Source organism: Hemiscyllium ocellatum, chromosome 38, assembly GCF_020745735.1.
Source record: "Hemiscyllium ocellatum isolate sHemOce1 chromosome 38, sHemOce1.pat.X.cur, whole genome shotgun sequence".
Classification (NCBI taxonomy): Eukaryota; Metazoa; Chordata; class Chondrichthyes; order Orectolobiformes; family Hemiscylliidae; genus Hemiscyllium; species Hemiscyllium ocellatum.
Window position 1 is genome coordinate 39860901 of NC_083438.1, and position 19106 is coordinate 39880006.

At 53.7% G+C, this 19106-nt stretch overlaps 1 protein-coding gene across 2 annotated transcripts in view; it reads right to left on the bottom strand.

Annotated features, from left to right (window-relative positions):
- Window positions 1-587: 587 nt before the first annotated feature.
- Window positions 588-19106, bottom strand: part of si:dkeyp-97a10.2 (HEPACAM family member 2) — a 28060-nt gene continuing 9541 nt past the window's right edge. The window contains exons 3-5 of one of the 2 annotated variants that reach the window (XM_060852687.1): window positions 15473-15730; window positions 11328-11443; window positions 588-4151 (exon numbers count right to left, since the gene is read on the bottom strand). In XM_060852687.1, the coding sequence (XP_060708670.1) occupies window positions 4122-4151; window positions 11328-11443; window positions 15473-15730 (404 nt within the window). In that variant the 3' untranslated portion in view covers window positions 588-4121. Of the gene's footprint in view, window positions 4152-11327; window positions 11444-15472; window positions 15749-19106 lie in introns of both variants that reach the window. The other variant, XM_060852685.1, reaches the window with a different exon arrangement.

Sequence of the window (19106 nt, forward strand, 5' to 3'; positions counted from 1 at the left end):
TATCATAGTCACTATTTGTGGTGTCACACTCACTACCTGTTGTTTCTCACTCACTTTCTCCCCCCCTTTCACAGTGAACAGGACTGGACAACAGGGCGTCTATGTACTGTCACACTCATGGAAGTGTTATTGGACTGGGATGAGTGGATGGCTATATGGGGAGAAGCCAGACAGACTGGGATGCTATCCCCTGGAGTGTAGAGAAGCCAGAGGTGCATTTATTAGATCAAGTACATTCCTGAGGGACCTGGATGTAGGAATAATGTTCCCTCTAAGTGAGTAAACTTGAACTGCGGGAAGGGTGGTCACCATTTAAAAGTTAAAAGGGGTCACCCCTTTCGAAGACAGATGAGAAAACACCTTTTTCCTTTGTGGAATTCCTTCCCTCCAAAAACAGCGGACGCAGAATCGTAAAATGTTTTTTGAAGGCAAAGGGAGACGGATTCTCGACGATCGAGTGGATCGAGGATTATTGGGGTGCTGGGAGATGCAGGAGAGTTGGGTTAAAATCAGATCATGGTGAATGTCAGAACACGTTCAAAATGACCAAATAGCCCCGTTTACCTGACTGCAATGATGACCAATGCCACTGGTTATTGGTTTTATTACTGTACAATAAATTACTCAAACAATATCAAAAATAAAGCATTTACAAGCACGGCTGATCAATATCCTGCACTTCCACTGTGATGGGCTGAATGGCCTCCTTTTGTATATCATATCCAGGGAGGCTGCAGGACTGCTCCTTTCATTGCCTGACTTCCCACCTCACTCCCTCAGCATGGAAACCATCTCCAGGGTATCTACTGGTGTCTTCAGGAGAGGCATCATTCAATCCACTGTGGTCTGGGAGCGACTGGAGTGGGGGGCGGGAGGGCACTGTTCGATCCTCTTCGATCTGAGGAGGGTCTGGATGGTGGGAGACACAGTTGGATGCAATGTTATCTAGGGAGAGTCTGGATCTAACAGCATCTCCCACTATCCAGACTCTCTCCAGATCATAGTGGATCCACCAGCATCTCCCTCTGTAGATCCAGTGTTTTTCACTGTCCAGACTCTCCCCAGACACAGTGGCTCTAGCATCATCTCCCTCTTCCCAGACTCTCCCCAGATCACATTGGATGGTGGGAGATGCTGTTGGATCCAAGGTGATCTGGGGAGAGTCAGGGCAGAGGGAGACGCTGTTGGATCTACAGTGATCTGGGGAGAGTCTGGGCAGAGGGAGATGGTGTTGGACCCACAGTGATCTGGGGAGAGTCAGGGCAGAGGGAGATGGTGTTGGATCCACAGTGATCTGGGGAGAGTTGGGGCAAAGGGAGACACTGTTGGATCCACAGTGATCTGGGGAGAGTCGGGGCAGAGGGAGACGCTGTTGGATCCACAGTGATCTGGGGAGAGTCTGGGCAGAGGGAGATGACGTTGGATCCACAGTGATCTGGGGAGAGTCAGTGCAGAGGGAGATGCTGTTGGATCCACAGTGATCTGGGGAGAGTCTGAGCAGAGGGAGGTAGTGTTGGATCCACAGTGATCTGGGGAGATTCGGGGCAGAGGGAGATCTGTTTGATCCACAGTGATCTGGGGAGAGTCTGAGCAGAGGGAGGTAGTGTTGGATCCACAGTGATCTGGAGAGAGTCGGGGCAGATGGAGATGCTGTTGGATCCACAGTGATCTGGAGAGAGTCGGGGCAGAGGGAGATGCTGTTGGATCCACAGTGATCTGGAGAGAGTCAGGGCAGAGGGAGGTGCTATGGGATCCACAGTGATCTGTGGACAGTTGGGGCAGAGGGAGATCTGTTGGAACCACAGTGATCTGGGGAGTGTCTGGGCAGAGGGAGATCTGTTGGATCCACAGTGATCTGGGGACTGTCTGGGCAGAGCGAGATGCTGTTGGATCCACAGTGATCTGGGGAGTGTCTGGGCAGAGGGAGACACTGTTGGATCCACAGTGATCTGGGGAGTGTCTGGGCAGAGGGAGATGGTGTTGGATCCACAGTGATCTGGGGAGAGTCGGGACAGAGGGAGACACTGTTGGATCCACAGTGATCTGGGGAGAGTCTGGGCAGAGGGAGATGCTGTTGGATCTACAGTGATCTGGAGAGAGTCGGGGCAGAGGGAGATGCTGTTGGATCCACAGTGATCTGGAGAGAGTCAGGGCAGAGGGAGATGCTATGGGATCCACAGTGATCTGTGGACAGTTGGGGCAGAGGGAGATCTGTTGGAACCACAGTGATCTGGGGAGTGTCTGGGCAGAGGGAGATCTGTTGGATCCACAGTGATCTGGGGAGAGTCGGGGCAGAGGGAGATGCTGTTGGATCCACAGTGATCTGGGGAGAGTCGGGGCAGAGGGAGACACTGTTGGATCCACAGTGATCTGGGGAGAGTCTGGGCAGAGGGAGACGCTGTTGGATCTACAGTGATCTGGGGAGAGTCTGGGCAGAGGGAGATGACGTTGGATCCACAGTGATCTGGGGAGAGTCTGGGCAGAGGGAGATCTGTTGGATCCACAGTGATCTGGAGAGAGTCTGGGCAGAGGGAGACGCTGTTGGATCTACAGTGATCTGGGGAGAGTCGGAACAGAGGGAGATGCTGTTGGATCCACAGTGATCTGGGGAGAGTCGGGGCAGAGGGAGATGACGTTGGATCCACAGTGATCTGGGGAGAGTCTGGGCAGAGGGAGATGCTGTTGGATCTACAGTGATCTGGAGAGAGTCTGGGCAGAGGGAGACGCTGTTGGATCTACAGTGATCTGGGGAGAGTCTGGGCAGAGGGAGATGACGTTGGATCCACAGTGATCTGGGGAGAGTCTGGGCAGAGGGAGATCTGTTGGATCCACAGTGATCTGGAGAGAGTCTGGGCAGAGGGAGACGCTGTTGGATCTACAGTGATCTGGGGAGTGTCGGAACAGAGGGAGATGCTGTTGGATCCACAGTGATCTGGGGAGAGTCAGGGCAGAGGGAGATGGTGTTGGATCTACAGTGATCTGGGGAAAGTCGGGACAGAGGGAGACACTGTTGGATCCACAGTGATCTGGGGAGAGTCAGGGCAGAGGGAGATGGTGTTGGATCCCCAGTGATCTGGGGAGAATCTGGGCAGAGGGAGATGCTGTTGGATCCACAGTGATCTGTGGACAGTCTGGGCAGAGGGAGATCTGTTGGATCCACAGTGATCTGGGGAGAGTCTGGGCAGAGGGAGATCTGTTGGATCCACAGTGATCTGGGGAGAGTCGGGGCAGAGGGAGATGCTGTTGGATCCACAGTGATCTGGGGAGTGTCTGGGCAGAGGGAGATGGTGTTGGATCCACAGTGATCTGGAGAGAGTCGGGACAGAGGGAGATGCTGTTGGATCCACAGTGATCTGGGGAGTGTCTGGGCAGAGGGAGATGGTGTTGGATCCACAGTGATCTGGAGAGAGTCGGGACAGAGGGAGATGGTGTTGGATCCACAGTGATCTGGGGAGAATCTGGGCAGAGGGAGATGCTATGGGATCCACAGTGATCTGGGGAGAGTCGGGGCAGAGGGAGATGATGTTGGATCCACAGTGATCTGGGGAGTGTCTGGGCAGAGGGAGACGCTGTTGGATCCTCAGTGATCTGGGGAGAGTCTGGGCAGAGGGAGACGCTGTTGGATCCACAGTGATCAGGGGGGAGTCTGATCAGGGGGTGATGCTGTTGGATCCACAGTGATCTGGGGAGAGTCTGGGCAGAGGGAGATGCTGTTGGATCCACAGTGATCTGGGGAGAGTCTGGGCAGAGGGAGATGCTGTTGGATCCACAGTGATCTGGGGAGAGTCGGGACAGAGGGAGATGCTATGGGATTCACAGTGATCGGGGAGTGTCTGAGCAGAGGGAGACGCTGTTGGATCCACAGTGATCTGGGCAGATTCGGGACAGAGGGAGATGGTGTTGGATCCACAGTGATCTGGGCAGATTCAGGACAGAGGGAGATGGTGTTGGATCCACAGTGATCTGGGCAGATTCGGGACAGAGGGAGATGGTGTTGGATTCACTGTAATCAGGGGAGAATCTGGATGGTGGGAAATATTGATTGATGTTTTGTGACCCGGGAGATATGTCGGAAAAACCTTTTTCCACCTGGATTGGTTCAATCACGATGCACTCTGACCTCAAAGACCACTCGATTGACTCTGCAGTACCTGGGCACAGAATAATAGAGGGTTAGCCCGTTGCGAAAAGAAACTAAACTCCCTTCGTTCCTGTCCAACACACCCATCTCACCGTGCCTCAGGGCTGAGGGGGAGAAACTCCCCTCTCTGCAGAGCTGGTACAATCACTTCACTGTCAGATTTCCAATCACTCTTTCGTTACTCCTCCTTTTACCAGCCACTTTCTGGGCATCTGACATTTCAAAGGATGAACTGATTCAGAAGGCAATTACCACACTGGCCTTCAAGCTGACTGGGGAACAGGAGTGACGATGCAGTTGTATCAACGCAAAATGAATCTTCACTTGGAATATTATGGAGCCATAGAGACCTACAGCACGGAAACACACTCTTTGGCCCAACCCGTCCATGCTGACCCAGATATCCCAACCTAACCTAATCCCATTTGCCAGCACCCGGCCCATATCCCTCCAAACCCTTCCTATTCATATCTCCATCCAGGTGCCTATTAAATGTTGTCATTGTACCAGCCTCCACCACTTCCTCTGGCAGCTCATTCCATACACGTACCACCCTCTGGGTGAAAAAAGTCGCCCCTCAGGTCCCTTTTATATCTTTCCCCTCTCACCCTAAACCTATGCCCCTCTAGTTCTGGACTCTCCCACCCAAGGGAAAAGACCTTGCCTATTTACCCTATCCATGCCCCTCATTATTTTATAAACCCCTCAGCCTCTGACGCTCCAGCCCCATCCTGTTCAGCCTCTCCCTGTAGCTCAGATCCTCCAACCCTGGCAACATCCTTGTAAATCTTTTGTGTACAGTTTTAGTTTCCTCATCGAAGAAAATGTGTTTTACCATTGAGAGTTTGCAATAGCGGTTCATCAGATTCAACAATGCGATTACTTGAAAGGGTTCAGAAAAGATTTACAAGGATGTTGCCAGGGTTGGAGGATCTGAGCTACAGGGAGAGGCTGAACAGGCTGGGGTTGTTTTTCCTGGAGCGTCGGAGGCTGAGGGGTGACCTTATAGAGGTTCATAAAATCATGAGGGGCATGGATAGGGTAAATCGATGTGGTCTTTTTCCCTGGGGTGGGGGAGTCCAGAATTAGAGGGGCATAGTTCTAGGGTGAGAGGGGAAAGATATAAAACGGACCTTAAGGGGCAACTTTTTCACACAGAGGGTGGTACGTGTTTTGAATGAGCTGCCAGAGGAAGTGGTGGGGGCTGGTACAATGACAACATTTAAAAGGCATTTGGATGGGGACATGGATAGGAAGGGTTTGGAGGGATATGGGCCAAGTGCTGGGAAATGGGACTAAAATAATTTAGGATATCTGGTCGTAATGAGGACGGAAGGGTTTGTTTCTGTCCAACTCAATGACTCTCATTCAGCAGGACTCTGCACAAAATGGTGGGAAAGTGGGATTAGAATGGTTCGGTGGTTGCTTACTGACCTGCATGGACTTGATGGGTAGAATAGTCTTTTTCTGTAACTCTCAAGGCAGGGTGGTCTGACGAGGAGAGATTGATGAAAGTGAGCCTGCATTCGCGAAATATTTGAAGAATGGGATGGTTAAAGTTAGCGTTAGGGTCAGGGTCAGGATGAGGTTGAGGGTCAGGGTCAGGGTTACGGTGAGGGTCAGGTTCAATGTTAGGGTCAAGGACAGGCTCAGGTTCCAGGTTAGTATGTTGGTCAGGATAAGGGTTGAGGTTAGGGTTTGGAATAGGGTCAGGGTCAGGGTGAGGGTGAGGGTGAGGGCCAGAGTCAGGATGAGGGTGAGGATTGGGGTCAGGGTTAGGGTCACTGTCAGGGTTGGGGTTAAGATTAGGTTCAGGGTTAGAGTTAAGGTCAGGATGAAGGTTCACATTAGGGTTAGGGTCACGGTGAGGATATTGTCTAGTTTGGGGGATTTTTAGCTTTGAAGAAAGATTGCGTTTGTTTTCAGTGGAATGCAGGAGGTTGAGGGGAGACCATTCAGTGGCATGGTCAGAATGGGAATTCTGAAGCTTTTTTCTCAGGATGGAGGTATCCGGTACTGGGTGGGATGGATGAGGTTTCGGCTTACCGTTAGGGTCAGGGTTAGGATCAGGGTTAGCGTTAGGGTTAGAGTTCAGGTTAGGGCTAGGTCAAGGTTTAAGTTTAGGGTTAGGGTTAGTGTCAGGTTTAGGATTAGGGTTGGAATGGTGTCTCATTGAATATTATGAAGTGACGATGGGTGATGACATTGAACGATGAGTGACCAATCAGGGTCTGCTGTCTCAGAGTAAGGGGCAAGTCACTGGAGGCAGAGCGGACGAGGGGGTTTGGTGATTACGTGTGATTCCATCCCCCAGAGGACGTGAGATCTCAGTCATTGAATTCCAGACACAAATTGATCAGCTCCACATTCCGAATCACATCAAGCCTGGGCCAGATGCGGGAAGTGTTATCCCTGGGAGGGTGGGAGTGTCCCACGCTGGGTGTTGGGGTAAAACTGGGCCTTTTGCAGGATGAGAGGTGACCTGATTGAAAGTTACGATACATTGACGCAGGACAGATGTTCCCTCCAACCGGGAGTGTGGTGTCAGGTGGCACGATTTTAAAAGTTAAGTGGGATGGCACTGAGAGGAGGAAGAATTTCTCTCGCTCCAAAAGGATTGGGGAAACTGTGGAATTCTCTCCCATGGAGGACCCTGACAGCTCAGATACGGGCTGGTAAATTACTGATTCCCCACGGCTTACAGGATAATGGGGAAGGGTATAAGGCGTTGCAGTGTTCAACCATAGTGTTGAAGAGGAGGGAGAGAGGACATCAGAGTCAAAAAGTGTGGAGCTGGAAAAGCACAAGAGGGTCAGGCAGCATCCGAGCAGCAGGAAAGTCAACATTCCGAGCATTCCCGATGAAGGGTTTATGCTGGAAACGTCACCTCTCCTGCTCCTCGGATGCTGCCTGATAGGCCGGAAAGCCTACTCCTAATGACAGTTCCAGGTTTTCAATAATACGGTGTTCCTTGTACCATCTCTTCACCCTCATTATCCAGGCTTGGACTGACAATTGGCAAGTAACATGCGTGTAGAGAGAAAACTTCTTCATGGCAGGCATCCTTGCAAGAGGATTCGCAGTCGGGTTAAAATCAACGAGGTAAAAACAATGACTGCAGACGCTGGAAACCAGATTCTGGATGACTGGTGCTGGAAGAGCACAGCAGGTCAGGCAGCATCCGAGGAGCAGTAAAATCAACGTTTCGGGCAAAAGCCCTACATCAGGAATAAAGGCAGTGAGCCTGAAGGGTGGAGAGATAACTTTCGTGCCATACAAATACCAGACAATGACCATCACCAAAAAGAGATATTCTAACCACTGTCCCTTGACACTCAACGGTGTTACCAGCACTGAATCCCCCAGTGTCACCATCCTGGGGGTTACCATTGAGAGAGAATCTAACCATCACCCCCTTGATGTTCAATGGTGTTACCATCACTGAATCCCCCACTATCAACATCCTGGGGGTTACCATTAACCAGAAACCCAACTGGACCCACCACATCAACCCAGCGGCTCCAAGAGCAGGTCAGAGGCTGGGAATCCTGCAGCGAGTAACTCCCCTCCTGACTCCCCCCAAAGCCTGTCCCACCATCAACAAGGCCCAAGGCAGGAGGGGGAGGGAATACTTCCCACTTGCCCCTGGATGGAGGCAGCTCCAACAACACTCGAGAAGCTCGACATCATCCAGGGGCAAAGCAGCCCCCAGCCCCACACCCACAAACATCCCCTCCCTCCCCCCACCCCACCTCAGTAACAGCAGTGTGTACCATCCCCTCCCTCCCCCCACCGACGCTCAGTAACAGCAGTGTGTACCATCCCCTCCCTCCCCCCACCGACGCTCAGTAACAGCAGTGTGTACCATCCCCTCCCTACCCCCACCCCCCCCCAGTAACAGCAGTGTGTACCATCCCCTCCCTCCTTGCCACCGACACTCAGTAACAGCAGTGTGTACCATCCCCTCCCTCCCCCACCCCACCTCAGTAACAGCAGTGTGTACCATCCCCTCCCTCCCCCACCCCCCCTCAGTAACAGCAGTGTGTACCATCCCCTCCCTCCCCCCACACCCCTCAGTAACAGCAGTGTGTACCATCCCTTCCCTCCCCCCACCCCCCCTCAGTAACAGCAGTGTGTACCATCCCCTTCCTCCCCCCCCCCCCTCAGTAACAGCAGTGTTGTACCAGCTACAAGACCCACTGCAGAAACTCACCAAAGACCCTCAGGCAGCACCTTCCAAACCCACGGCCCCTTCCATCTGGAAGGACAAGGGGCAGCAGGTACATGGGAACCCCACCCCCCTGCAAGTTCCCCTCCGAGCCCCTCACCATCCCGACTTGGAAATCTATTGGCCGTTCCTTCCTGGGTCAGAATCCTGGGATTCCCTCCCTCAGGGACATTGTGGGTCTACCCTCCAGCACATGGACTGCAGCTGGTCAGGGAGGCAGCTCACCCCCTTCTCAAGGGGGGGCAACAAGGGATGATCTGGCCAGTCAGCGACACCCAGGTCCTACAAAACAATAAAAATAAATCAATTCCCTCAGCACTGACCCTCCGACAGTGCCCACTCACTCAGCACTGACGCTCCGACAGTGCGGCACTCCCTCAGCACTGATCCTCCGACAGTGCGGCACTCCCTCAGCACTGACCTTCCGACAGTGCCAACTCCCTCAGCACTGACCCTCCGAAGGTGCGGCACTCTCTCAACACTGACCCTCCGATAGTGCGGCACTCCCTCAGCACTGACCCTCCGACAGTGCAGCACTCCCTCAGCACTGATCCTCCAACAGTGCCCACTCCCTCAGCACTGACCCTCCTACAGTGCGGCACTCCCTCAGCACTGACCCTCCGACAGTGCCGCACTCCCTCAGCACTGACCCTCCGACAGTGCCCACTCCCTCAGCACTGACCCTCCGACAGTGCGGCACTCCCTCAGCACTGACCCTCCGACAGTGCCCACTCCCTCAGCACTGACCCTCCGACAGTGCCCACTCCCTCAGCACTGACCCTCTGACAGTGTGGCATCCCTCAGTACTGACCCTCCGACAGTGCGGCACTCCCTCAGCACTGACCCTCCGACAGTGCCCACTCCCTCAGCACTGACCCTCCGACAGTGCCCTCTCCCTCAGAACTGTCCCTTCGACAGTGCGGCATTCCCTCAGCACTGACCTTCCGACAGTACGGCAGTCTCTCAGCACTGACCCTCCGACAGTGCGGCACTCCCTCAGCACTGACCCTCCGACATTGCGGCACTCCCTCAGCACTGATCCTCCGACAGTGCGGCACTCCCTCAGCACTGACTCTCTGACAGTGTGGCATCCCTCAGTACTGACCCTCCGACAGTGTGGCACTCCCTCAGCACTGACCCTCCGACAGTGCCCACTCCCTCAGCACTGACCCTCCAACAGTGCGGCACTCCCTCAGCACTGACCCTCCGACAGTGCCCACTCCCTCAGCACTGACCCTCCGACAGTGCGGCACTCCCTCAGCACTGACCTTCCGACAGTGCCCACTCCCTCAGCACTGACCCTCCGAAGGTGCGGCACTCCCTCAGCACTGACCTTCTGACAGTGCGGCACTCCCTCAGCACTGACCCTCCGACAGTGCCCACTCCCTCAGCACTGACCCTCCGACAGTGCGGCACTCCCTCAGCACTGACCCTCCGACAGTGCCCACTCCCTCAGCACTGACCCTCCGACAGTGCCCACTCCCTCAGCACTGACCCTCTGACAGTGTGGCATCCCTCAGTACTGACCCTCCGACAGTGCGGCACTCCCTCAGCACTGACCCTCCGACAGTGCCCACTCCCTCAGCACTGACCCTCTGACAGTGCCCTCTCCATCAGAACTGTCCCTTCGACAGTGCGGCATTCCCTCAGCACTGACCTTCCGACAGTGCCCACTCCCTCAGCACTGACCCTCCGACAGTGCGGCACTCTCTCAGCACTGACCCTCCGACAGTGCGGCACTCCCTCAGCACTGATCCTCCGACAGTGCGGCACTCCCTCAGCACTGACTCTCTGACAGTGTGGCATCCCTCAGCACTGACCCTCCGACAGTGCCCTCGGCCTCAGATCTATCCCTTCGACAGTGCGGCACTCCCTCAGCACTGACTTTCCGACAGTGCCCACTCCCTCAGCACTGACCCTCCGACAGTGCGGCACTCCCTCAGCACTGACACTCCGACAGTGCCCACTCCCTCAGCACTGACCCTCCGACAGTGCGGCACTCCCTCAGCACTGACACTCCGACAGTGCCCACTCCCTCAGCAGTGATCCTCCGACAGTGCCAACTCCCTCAGCACTGACCCTCCGACAGTGCCCACTCCCTCAGCACTGACCCTCTGACAGTGTGGCATCCCTCAGGACTGACCCTCCGACAGTGCGGCACTCCCTCAGCACTGACCCTCCGACAGTGCCCTCTCCCTTAGCACTGACCCTCCGACAGTGCCCGCTCCCTCAGATCTGTCCCTTCGACAGTGCGGCACTCCCTTAGCACTGACCTTTCGGCAGTGCCTATTCCCTCAGCACTGACCCTCCGACAGTGCAGCACTCCCTCAGCACTGATCCTCCGACAGTGCCCACTCCCTCAGCACTGACCTTCTGACAGTGCAGCACTCCATCAGCACTGACCCTCTGACAGTGCGGCACTCCCTCAGCACTGACCCTCCAACAGTGCAGCACTCTCTCAGTACCGTGCTCTGCTTACTGTGCACATCCGGACTTCTGGGTTCGATTCCAGCCTCGGGTGACTGTCCACATGGAATTTGCTCATTCTCCCCGTGTCTGTGTGGGTTTCCTCCCGCAGTCCAAAGATGTGCAGGTTAGGGTGGATTGGCCATGGGAAAATGTCCCATAGTGCCCAGGGATGTGCAGGTTAGGATGGATTGGCCATGGGAAATTTTCCCATAGTGTCCAGGGATGTGCAGGTTAGGCTGGAGTGGCCATGGGAAATTGTCCCATAGTGCTCAGGGATGCGCAGGTTAGGGTGGATTGGCCATGGGAAATTGTCCCATAGTGCCCAGGGACGTGCAGGTTAGGTGCACTGGTCAGGGGTAAATGTGGAGTAATAGTATAAGTGAGATACTCTTAAGAGGGTCCGTGTGGACTTGCTGGGCTGAATGTCCTGTTCCCGCATTGTCGGGGTTGTATGATTCCCAGTCCGCGGTATCCTGCAGTTGTACTCACCATCAGAAACACACCAGCCACCAACACCAGGATGACAGAGAATCCAATCATTCTGAGTCTCGTTTGTACACCTCGCCCTTTCCGAACCTGCGTGCACTGTTCAAACCCCTCCGACCCTGAAAGCAGAGAGGTAGAACGATTTCTAACTCGCGTCTGTGCGTGGCTGGCCATTGGGAATTTCTTTGCCCCTACCCACAACACCCTGGCCCTTGCAGAGAGCTGACTATTGATGTGGGCCTGGAGTCACTTGTAGGGTAAAGGGAGCACATTTCCTACCCTGCCCATTACCCACCCCCCACCTGGTGCCAGCAGGAAGCTCTGTCACATGTACTACCAGATTCAAGAACAGCTTCTTCCTCGTTTTTACCAGGACCTCGAAATGGATCATAAGACATAGGAGTGGAAGGAGGCCATTCGGCCCATCGAGTCCACTCTGCTGTTTAATCATGGCTGATGGGCATTTCAACGCCACTTACCCGCAACCTCCCCGTGACCTTCAATTCCTCGCGAGATTAAGAATTTATCAATCTCTGCCTTGAAGGTATGAGATTTGATTAGATTCCCTACAGTGTGGAAACAGGCCCTTCGGCCCAACAAGTCCACACCGACCCTCCGAAGAACAACCTACCCCCTTATGACTAATGCACGTAAGACTATGGGTAATTGAGCATGGCCAATTCACCTGGCCTGCACATCTTTGGAATGTGGGAAGAAACCGGAGCACCCGGAGGAAACCCACGCAGACACGGGGAGAGCGTGCAAACTCCACACAGTCAGTCGCCTGAGGGTGAGATTGAACTTGGGACCCTGGTGCTGTGAGGCAGCAATGCTAACTACTGAGCCACAATGCCATCATTTAATGCCCCGGCCTCCACAGCGCAATAAATTCCACAGGCCCCTGGCTGAAGAAATGTCTCATCATTTCCGTTCTAAATTGACCCCCTCTAATTCTAAGGCCGTGTCCACGGGTCCGAGTCTCCCCGCCTGGCCGCAACAATTTCCCAGCGTCCAACGTACAAGATGATTAGGGGTTTAGATTGGGTTGACCATGAGAACCTTTTTCCACGTATGGAGTCAGATATTACGAGGGGGCATAGCTTTAAATTAAGGGGTGGTAGGTATAGGACAGATGTTAGGGGTAGATTCTTTACTCAGCGAGTCGTGAGTTCATGGAATGCCCTGCCAGTAACAGTGGTGGACTCTCCCTCTTTATGGGCATTTAAACGGGCATTGGATAGACATATGGAGGATAGTGGGCTAGTGTAGGTTAGGTGGGCTTGGATTGGCGCAACATCGAGGGCCGAAGGGCCTGTACTGCGCTGTATTTTTCTATGTTCTATGTTCTATAACATTTCTAAGCCTTGCGTTATCTTGTCAGTTTCTGTGGGATCTTCTCCTCATCCTTCTAAACTTTAAGGAATACAATCCCAGGAGCCTCAGTCGCACATGTCCTGCCATTCCAGGGATTATCCTTGTGAATCTCAGCTGGACACGCTCAAAGTCAACCCTGATCACCTTCTCTTTGCAGCCATAATCTTGCAGGCCTTTGCTATTACCTCAATGCACTTTGTACCTTATTCTCTGCCTGTAGAGCGAATAAAACAATAAAAACTTTTCACTGTACTTCTGTCAAATCATAAAAAAGGCAGATCTCAAAGGTAACTGATGGTGCCTGTATTCTCTCACAAAAACAGTCCCCAGTGATCTCTGACATTACTTACTGAACTGCGTTCCCACTCTCAGCCCTGGATTTGAACGGTTGCCCCTCAGGAATGGTCCCTCACTCATCATTTCTACCGCCTCCAGAGGGACCAGTCACATATCCCCCTTCCCTCCCTTGTCCGCAGGGACCATTCCCTCTGGGACTCCCTGGTCCTTCCTTCCCAACACCCACCCCCTCCCCAAGAGCACCCTTCCCTGCCACCACTGAAGGCGTAACACCAGTCCCATTTCCCTCCCCCTCACCTCCAGAGTATCCCAGGGTCCTAACACCCCTCCCAGGTGAAGCAGCAACTTAACCTGCATTTCCCACCATCCAATTGCCTACATTCACTGCTCGCACCCTGGGCTCCTCTACACTAACCGGGAGGAGACTGGGGTGACTGCTTCACAGAACATCGACGTTCTGCCCGCAGAGAGAGAGAGAGAGAGGCCTTGAGCTCCCCACTCCCTGCCACATTAACCCCCCCACCCTGTTCCCCGGGCCAATGACTCTGCCTCGGGCCTGTTGCAGTGTTCCAGTGTATCTCAGCGTGGGCTGGAAGAACGACACCTCATGTTCCACTTGGGGACCCTGCCTTTGGGACTCTATATCGAGTACAATAATTTTGGGGCCTGACCCCCCCCCCTCTCCATGTTCTACCCCCCCCACCGTACCCCACCCAATCAGGCCTTGTTATCCCACAGCCTGCCATTACACACACTATGGTTAGCCATTGACAGTCTCCATTAACATCTATTCACCCTCCCAGCCTGATCGTTACCCCCTCCCTCCCCCCGTCTGTCCAACTTCTCTACTCTCCCTTTGGGCTCTATCCCCACCCATCGCTTACTCCCTATCCCCTCTCCCCACCCTACCCTCTGCGTATAAACTCACAGATTCCCAACTATCGTCAGTTCACCAGACCCGAAATGTTAACTCTGACTTTTCCCCATGGAAGCTGCCAGACCTGCTGATCTTTTCCAGCAACTTCCGAAGAAACGGCCTGGATTATGAGTTTAGTGCATCTGAGGGACACCTCTCTGCCTGTATCTATCCCAATCCGATTTCACACCCCTCTGTCGGACCATCGACCAATCCCTCTTCTTCTGAAGAGAGTTCCGAAAATCTCCCAACATTTGTGTGTAGAAATCATAGATTCCCTACAGAATGGAAACTGGCCCTTCAGCCCAACATGTCCATACTGACCCTCTGAAGAGTAACCCACCCAGACCCATTTCCCCCTACCCTATGACTCTGCATTTACTCCTGACTAATCCACCCTAACCTGCACATCCCTGGGCACTATGGGACAATTTCCCATGGCCAATCCACCCGAACCTGCACATCCCTGGACACTATGGGACCATTTCACATGGCCAATCCACCCTAACCTGCACATCCTTGGGCACTATGGGACAATTTCCCATGGCCAATCCACCCTAACCTACACATCCCTGGGCACTATGGGACAGTTTCCCATGGCCAATCTACCCTAACCTGCACATCCCTGGGCACTATGGGACAATTTCCCATGGCCAATCCACCCTAACCTGCACATCCCTGGGCGATATGGGACAATTTCCCATGGCCAATCCACCCGAACCTGCACATCCCTGGACACTATGGGACCATTTCACATGGCCAATCCACCCTAACCTGCACATCCTTGGGCACTATGGGACAATTTCCCATGGCCAATCCACCCTAACCTACACATCCCTGGGCACTATGGGACAGTTTCCCATGGCCAATCTACCCTAACCTGCACATCTTTGGACTGTGGGAGGAAACCGGAGCACCCGGAGCAAACCCACACAGACACGGGGAGAATGTGCAAACTCCACACAGACAGTCACCCGAGGGTGGGATCGAACCCGGGTCCCTGACAGCAGTGCTAACCACTGAGCCACTGTGCCACCCCAACACCTCTCTTGAGCGCTCTGGCTCTCATTCCCAGACTCTGCTCCCTTGTTCTAGAACGTTTCCAGCCAGTGAAAAGAGTTTACCTTGATCCACCCTGTCTTGTCCAGCGTGAATGCTTTGATCAGATCACTCCTTAACCTTCAGAATCCTGGAGAAAACTGGTCTCTGATTTGGGCTGTCTCACCTCACAACTTAACCCCTGAACTCCAGGGATTTTTCCTGCCCATCGACATTGTCCACGATCATTCGATTCTCCCTCACGCTCTGAGTTGGAGGGCAGGGGTCACAAACCCCTCAGGAATATTAAGTCAGCCAATAACTGATTGGCAGTTTCGACTGCTCCGCGTTTGATTAATTGGACTGGATGAATGCCCAGACTCTGTGCTGGATTGCTTAAGCCTGGGCGATGGCCCAGGGCTAGGGGAGTAAATGGGTCGATGAAGGGTGACAGGGGGGTAGAAATAGAAAACCAACTGAGGGGGCAAAGGGCAAATAACACTCAGACAGCGCACCTCCTCACCTGAGATAGTCTTGTTCACCAATGTTTGGCCAAGTTTATTGGTCACGAGACAGGTATAGATCCCACAAAGCACTGGGTCCATTGACGTCAGCAACAGCTGGTGGCCATCGTCAGATATCAACGTGTCATTGGTTACCGAGAGATCTTCACCGTCCTTGAGCCAGTGATAGCGGACCTCTGTCCCATTCCGTGCGGAGCAACTGAAGGTCACGTTGGTGGGGTTTCTAGATACCTCAATAGCCAACTCGGAGACCTGTTCTGCCGGAGAAGGAGAGGCTGAGAAATTACAGCCAGTTACGCTCTCTGTTGCTGCCCACGCTCCACATTCATCACATTGTCCGCGATTCTGCCCCTCCCCTTCACAATATCGCCTCCTGTCTGTCACTGACTTACACTGCCATCCTGTCAGAACAACTGTCCCATTTACAATTCGCATTCCAGATTCCAAATTCTCACCCCCTCCCAATCTCTGTAACCCCCTCCATCCCATACACTCCCTCCCGATCTCTGTAACCCCCTCCAACCCCTACACCCCCTCCCTATCTCTGTAACCCCCTCCAACCCCTACACCCCCTACCTATCTCCGTAACCCCCTCCAGTCCCTACACTCCCTCCCTATCTCCGTCACCTCCTCCAGCCTCTACACCCCCTCCCTATCTCTGTAACCCCCTCCAGCCCCTACACCCCCTCCCTATCTCTGTAACCCCCCTCCAACCTCTACACCCTCTCCCTATCTCTGTGAACCCCCTCCAGCCCCTACACCTCCTCCCTCTCTCTCTAGCCCCCTCCAGCCCCTACACCCCCTCCCTATCTCTGTAACCCCCTCCAACCCCTACACCCCCTCCCTATCTGTAACTCCCTCCAATCCCACACTGAGGAGTATCCCCGCTCCCCATCTCTCGGTCACTGGTGAGGGTTGTGCCCAGGGTGGGGGTGAGCTCTGGAATCCCCTCGCTCAAAACCTCTCGATCTCACTTGCTTGACTGAACAAGTAGCACTGAGTATTCCGAACATTAGAACGGGGGTAGGGATCAAGGGATCCTGTGGACGCAGGAAGACAAATGGCGTTGTGTAATGAGACAGATTGCGAAGGTCATTAGGAAGGAGGCTGTGAATATTTTTGGAACAGTAGAATTGACAACAAATGAAGCAATGTTGACCTTATACTGGACACAGGCTGGAACACGGTTAGAGCCACTCATTTACAAAGGTCTACAGCATCGGAAAAGGCCCTTCGGCCCATCCAATATCCAGCCAAATACAGCAACCTTCCCATTCTAACCCCGTTTCCCAGCATTTGGCCCATCCCCTTGCTACCTCAAGTGGCCATCTGAAGGCTGCTTCGACATGATGAGGGTTCCTGCCTCTCCCTCCCAAACAGAGCTGTGTGCAGGACTCAGTGCAGGCACAGGCCATTCGGCCCATTGAGCCTGCACTGACTCTTCATAATGACCTCCGACCCCATCTCTATAATCCCAACACTTACCATGACCAATCCACCCTAGCCTGCACATCCCTGGGTACTATGGGACAATTTCCCATGGCCAATTCACCCTAACCTGCACATCCCTGGACACTATGGGACAATTTCCCATGGCCAATCCACCCTAATCTGCACATCCCTGGACACTATAGGACAATTTCCCATGGCCAATCCACTCTAACCTGCACATCCCTGGGCATGTGGGACAATTTCCCATGGCCAATCCACCCTAACCCGCACATCCCTGGACACTATGGGACAATTTCCCATGGCCAATCCACCCCAACCTACACATCCCTGGACACTATGGGACAATTCCCCATGGCCAATCCCCCCTACCCTGCACATCCCTGGACACTATGGGACAATTCCCCATGGCCAATCCACCCTAACCAACACATCCCTGGACACTATGGGACAATTTCCCATGGCCAATCCACCCTAACCTGCACATCCCTGGACACTATGGGACAATTCCCCATGGCCAATCCCCCCTAACCTACACATCCCTGGACACTATGGGACAATTCCCCATGGCCAATCCACCCTAACCAACACATCCCTGGACACTATGGGACAATTTCCCATGGCCAATCCACCCTAATCTGCACATCCCTGGACACTATAGGACAATTTCCCATGGCCAATCCACTCTAACCTGCACATCCCTGGACACTATGGGACAATTTCCCATGGCCAATCCACCCTAACCTGCACATCCCTGGACACTATGGGACAATTTCCCATGGCCAATCCAACCTAACCTGCACATCCCTGGGCACGATGGGACAATTTCCCATGGCCAATCCACCCTGAACCTGCACATCCCTGGGCACTATGGGACAATATTCCATGGCCAATCTACCTTAAACCACACATCCCTGGGCACTATAGGACAATTCCCCATGGCCAATCCATCCTAACCTACACATCCCTGGACACTATGGGACAATTTCCCACGGCCAATCCACCCTAACCTGCACATTCCTGGACACTACAGGACAATTTCCCATGGCCAATCCACCTTAAACTACACATCCCTGGGCACTATGGGACAATTTCCCATGGCCAATCCACCCTAACCTACACATCACTGGACACTACAGGACAATTTCCCATGGCCAATCCACCCTAACCTGCACATCCCTGGGCACTATGGGACAATTTCCCACTGCCAATCCACCCTAACCTGCACATCCCTGGGCACTGTGGGACAATTTCCCATGGCCAATCCACCCTGAACCTGCACATCCCTGGGCACTATGGGACAATTTCCCATGGCCAATCCACCCTAACCTGCACATCCCTGGGCACTGTGGGACAATTTCCCATGGCCAATCCACCCTGAACCTGCACATCCCTGGGCACTATGGGACAATTTCCCATGGCCAATCCACCTTAAACCACACATCTCTGGGCACTATGGGACAATTCCCCATGACCAATCCATCCTAACCTACACATCCCTGGGCACTATGGGACAATTTCCCATGGCCAATCCACCCTAACGTGCACATCCCTGGGCAGTACGGGACAATTTCCCATGCTGAAAATGTGTTGCTGGAAAAGCGCAGCAGGTCAGGCAGCATCCAAGGAGCAGGAGAATTGATGTTTTGGGCATGAGCCCTTCTTCAGGAATGAGGAGATATACCTGAAGAAGGGCTCAAGCCGAAACGTCGATTCTCCTGTTCCCTGGATGCTGCCTGACCTGCTGCGCTTTTCCAGCAACACATTTTCAGCTCTGATCTCCAGCATCTGCAGTCCTCACTTTCTCCTAGACAATTTCCCATGGCCAATCCACTCTAACCTGCTCATCCCTGGGCACTATGGGACAATTTCCCATGGCTAATCCACCCTAACCTGCACATCCCTGGGCACTATGGGACAATTTCCCATGGCCAACCCACCCTAACCTGCACATCCCTGGGCACTATGGGACAATTTCCCATGGCCAATCCACCCTAACCTGCACATCGTTGGACTGCGGGAGGAAACTGGAGCACCCGGAGCAAACCCACACAGACACGGGGAGGATGTGCAAACTCCACACAGACAGTCGCCTGAGGGTGGGAATCAAACCCGGCTCCCTGGTTCTGTGAGGCACCGGTGTTAACCACTGAGCCACCATGCCGAATACAATCCCAGGGCAGC